At 55.6% G+C, this 4,371-nt stretch overlaps 1 protein-coding gene across 1 annotated transcript; it reads right to left on the bottom strand.

Moving 5' to 3' along the window:
- Positions 1–1,519: 1,519 nt before the first annotated feature.
- Positions 1,520–3,419, bottom strand: SDRG_17104 (TKL protein kinase; the record flags this gene model as incomplete). Its single annotated transcript, XM_008623339.1, has 2 exons — positions 1,520–2,810; positions 2,869–3,419. The coding sequence occupies 2 exons, from the start codon at positions 3,417–3,419 to the stop codon at positions 1,553–1,555; spliced, it is 1,809 nt and encodes a 602-aa protein (XP_008621561.1). The 3' UTR covers positions 1,520–1,552.
- Between the last annotated feature and the right edge of the window lie 952 nt (positions 3,420–4,371).

Raw genomic sequence — 4,371 nt, 5'->3', positions numbered from 1 at the left:
CCGGTTCGACCACCGTTGTAGTGAGAAACGCTGAGAGCTGCTCGATTGTAGAGGGTTGTATGAGCTCAAAAAGGTTGGCGTTGCAGACGCTGATCGAACCAAACCAGCCGTAAAGCCCCACACGCTGTACGAGCGCCGATTCGGGCGGGAGGGTGTCGCCACACATGATGTTGCCACAAGCAAAATGTCCGGGCTAGACAAGAGGAAAGAGGGGATCTCGCACACAGCCGACTTGAGCGGGATCGCGAGAAAGGACGCCGAGGCCGACGCGTTGACAACGAGCACTGTCGCTACAGTAGAGCACTATGCAGAGCGATTCAACAGCATCAACAGCGATGTTGGCGGCGAAACTACATGCCAGTCAATGCTTCCAAAAGGGCCAAAGAGCGATTGCGAGAGCTCCAGCCCCGCTAGCAGCGGTGTTGGTATCTGCCTTTTGATGCGAGGTTCGTGATGGGGAGCCAGCGCCTGATATCAAAAGCCCACGGCTTTCTTTGTACAAAGAGAATGCCACACACGGACGGCGGCAGCAGCACTAATCTCGCTTTCGGCTGACCCCATCCAGACGACGGCGGTACTGTACTTGGCAGAAGCCAAGATGGCGTGTCTTGCCGCAGTGGCTTGTTGGCATCAAGGAGAAACAAGACCAAGAATGGCCGCGACGAGCAGAATGAGGTTGGTGTGGCACTTGATGCCTCATACAGTGGTTGAGCGCTGGATATTCATATCTACACAGCTCTCGAACCACTAGGTCAAACCAAGGCGATGTGTTTTGTATCAATGTATCAATCTGTCAGTAGATAGTCCTACCGAGAAGCCGTTGGGATGGGACGGCACAGGATAGAGCCTGTGGCCAGGGCTCCAGCAGTCAGCTAGCTTTAGTTTCCTACTTGCCTCATAGTACACATGCCGATGTTCAGGGAGTTTGGCCTCCCTTCGTATGTGTTTGTGTTGATGGGCAGTCATCTCGTCACGGTCACAGTTGGTCGAGACACACGACCTGCGGAGAGCTTTCGCCGACTGCACAGGCGAAACGATATGGACAAGATATACCTAGCCATGCCAATAGGGCGCTGGACGACGTGTCACACTCTGTCGTCAGTGGCACTAACGCATCTTGTAGCGCATAGAGAGCCCACGTCGCTTCGCTCGCAACGAGGCATGAGCCGAGAAGCGGCTTTGGAGACAATGAAAATGTAGTCCCGTACGCGGTTGTTTGCGGCTGGAGAGTGCTCGAGGCGAGGCAGAGAAGTGCCGCGAGATTCGAGCCATCAACAGGCCACGGTTGAGCCACGTGGCACTCGGGGTCCGATTATAGTACAGCAACGGCATGTGCAGCCGTTCACCGCTCGTGAGACGTAGCGACAACACAATCAGCTCCACAAGACTCAAGACCACGCTCGTCATGGCGCACGCACCCCACAAATATGCACCAAAGACAGAGCTGACCAAACACATTCAGAAGCATGATGACGGTAGATGAAAAGACATTATTTGAAGATACAACAAGCTACTAGGTATATATATATTTGCATTTAGTACATGGCCTGCATTAGGCTGCACTAGCGACAGCTGCCAACGCCGCGGTTGCAACGTCGTGATCCTGCTGCAGCCCTTCGTTCTTGAAGTCGTGGCGACCTTGGCGAGCAAGGAGGACTTTCGCGCGATCGTCGCGGATGATGCTGAGATACTCTTCGATGGGACCCGTGAACGCCGCTCGGAGGTGAAGCTGGCCCATGATGTTGGCTTGGTTGTACACGTTGAGGACCACTGTGCGGGGTGCAGCGAGGCTTGTTCGCTCTTCGAACGAGAGCTTATCCGGCTTCAAGAGGTCGTCGAGCCGAAGTGTGACTTTGCCAACATATGTGTCCCACATGATGTTGACCTTGCGGACGGCGAACTCGACGGTCTTGGCGAGCGGTTGGACGTTCTCGAGCGTCGTTAGCCATTCCCAGCGCAAAACGCTGTTGGTCTCGGGCACGCACGGCGTCTTCACCACCTCGTCGAAGCGCATCTGGCTGTACCCTTGGAAATCGAAAATGTTCGTGTTGATGGCAAAGTTGGTGCCCTTGATGATCGCCAACGTGAGACCGATGATTGGAAGGTTCGCGGAGCCGAGCGCTTGGAGATGACGAGGAACGTCTTGCTCGTTTTGCATCTCCAGGAGGCGCCGCACCACTTCGGGGGCCGTCGGGCGCTGGGCGGCGTCCCACTTGATGCAGTCTTGCACGAGCTCCGCGTAGGCTTTGGGCACCGACATGTCCTCGAAGTAGCCCGAGAGGAGCTCTTCGGCTGTCTTTGGGTTTCGCAAAAGCGCTGTGACGTGACCGTCATCGATTGGATTGCGTCGTCTCAAGACGTGGGTGAACGGAAGGTCGCGCGTGAGGAGCGAGATGAGGACAAGGCCGAACGAGAAGATGTCGATCGCGTCCGTGTACTTGATCTTGCCGTCCTGAAGTGTCTCGGGGGCCCCCCAGCGCGCTTCTGTGACGCCGTTGGTGTCGAATCCCGTCGTCGACGTCTTGGCCTTGAGACCGACAAAGACCTTGACGCCGCCGCGGTGCGGAATGTAGATGTTTCTCCACGAGAGATCGCGGTGCATGACGCCGACCTTGTGGACATCGACGAGCGCCTTGCCGACCTCGAGCGCAATCGCAAGAGTGTTCTGCATCGTGAGCTTCTTGGCGGGGTCACTCAAGAATGTCTGCAGGTCGCAGCCGACAAAGTACTCGACGTACGCGATCGGGTTGGCGCTGAAGAGATCGCAGGCGCCTACGAGCTGCAGAATACGACCGTCCCCGCCATTGAGCCTACGAATCAAAACAAACGCTATCAATGCCTCGTTCCCAGAGGAGATATACCGCATACGCTTGCATGATTGCGATCGACTTGCGGAAACGCTCCAAGTCTTCGCGCTTGCGGTAACCTTCCTTGAGCTGGATACGAAGCACGTGTTCGCCATCCGCGAGGAGTCCGACGCGCAGCAGCGCAAAAGGATACGCCTCCCGTTTGAGCGCGTCCTTGCCACCCAATTGTACAAAGCCGGCGTCGTCATAGACCTTGACGCTCTTCAAGCGCTGCTCTAGCAGGTCCGCTTCGCGCTTGGCTTCGAGTTGCTCTTGCTTGCGACGCAGCTGATCTTCTTTTTGCTGCTCGAGCTGGCGGCGCATCTCGTGTTCGCGTCTGGCTGCATCCGCAGCCAGCGCATTTTCGGACGCGACAATAAAGTCGTTGGTGAGGTTGTTGATCTTGGTCTCGTTCGCCCGCACGACGCTCTCCATCTCGCGATGCATGGCGGCATTCGCACGCTTGAGCTCGTCGATCTCGTTTCGCAAGGAGTCGTTCTCGACGCGAAGCATCTCGGTCTCACTGCGTGGGGTCGGGTCTTGGAAAATTTCGTTGCTCAGCGCGGCGCCCATGACGATGGAAAATGAAAAGTGCCAAATGATTCGTTTGCTTTCCTGTACGTTGTTGATAGATACGTTGGGATCCAAGTTGATCGTTTGGAGAGCACTTCAGTCGCTTCTGGGTGAGGCAGCTGACCATAATCACGGTACGCTTATCAGCAGTGGCCTTGGCCTCGCTCTGCATTCAGTCAAGAAGGGGTCGTCCTCGTCGACTTCTTTTCGTCTACCGTTCTTGGTTGAACACCAGGTAGATGCGGGCTCAGAGAGAGCCCCACTTTCGTTTGCATTCATTTATCAAACGAGTCATGTTGAACATCCTAACCGCGGCGTGGATCCCTTGCGCGCGCAAAAAAGTTCAACATAATTGGCAGTCGTGCCGGTGGCTTGGCCCACTATCGACAATCCTGTGCAAACCGAGTTCAGCTATCACCAGTGTCCGACAGCTGGGGCAGGCGAGAGGACAGAGTGGCCACTTGACTCTTGGGCTTGTGCTCGGACCAAGTGCATTCGATGGCGCTACAATCTACTCATGCACTACAAGCCCACAAGAAGCGCTGTAGCGAGGTCCATATGGCTCGCTTCCAGGAGTAGAGTGTTGACACTCGCACTCAGAGTATCAACTCTCACTCTCCCAAGCACAAAGAAACGGTCCAATCAAGTGGTTTCGATCCGGAAAAGTATCAAGTGACAGAATGTTTGTCGAATCCTGGGATGTCCAACAGCCCCGTGCAGTCCGACTGAATTGCTTCTGAACGCTCCTTGCCGTAGCGATCATTTCTCAAATTGCACTTCGATGTTCAGCACGTGGTGGACTCCCGGTCCCGATCCCACGGTGGACGAGGAGACGCCAATGCCACTGCAGATCCACAAGGCCATCGTCGAGCAGCTCAAGCGCGAGCATGAAAGGACGATGAAGAAGCTCCGAGAATCGCACAAAGCCGAGATCGAACGCATGACGGCCAAG

Source organism: Saprolegnia diclina, assembly GCF_000281045.1.
Source record: "Saprolegnia diclina VS20 unplaced genomic scaffold supercont1.197, whole genome shotgun sequence".
NCBI classification, from domain to species: domain Eukaryota; phylum Oomycota; class Saprolegniomycetes; order Saprolegniales; family Saprolegniaceae; genus Saprolegnia; species Saprolegnia diclina.
The sequence above is the reverse complement of the archived record's forward strand: the minus strand, read 5'-3'. Positions and strand labels throughout refer to the sequence as shown.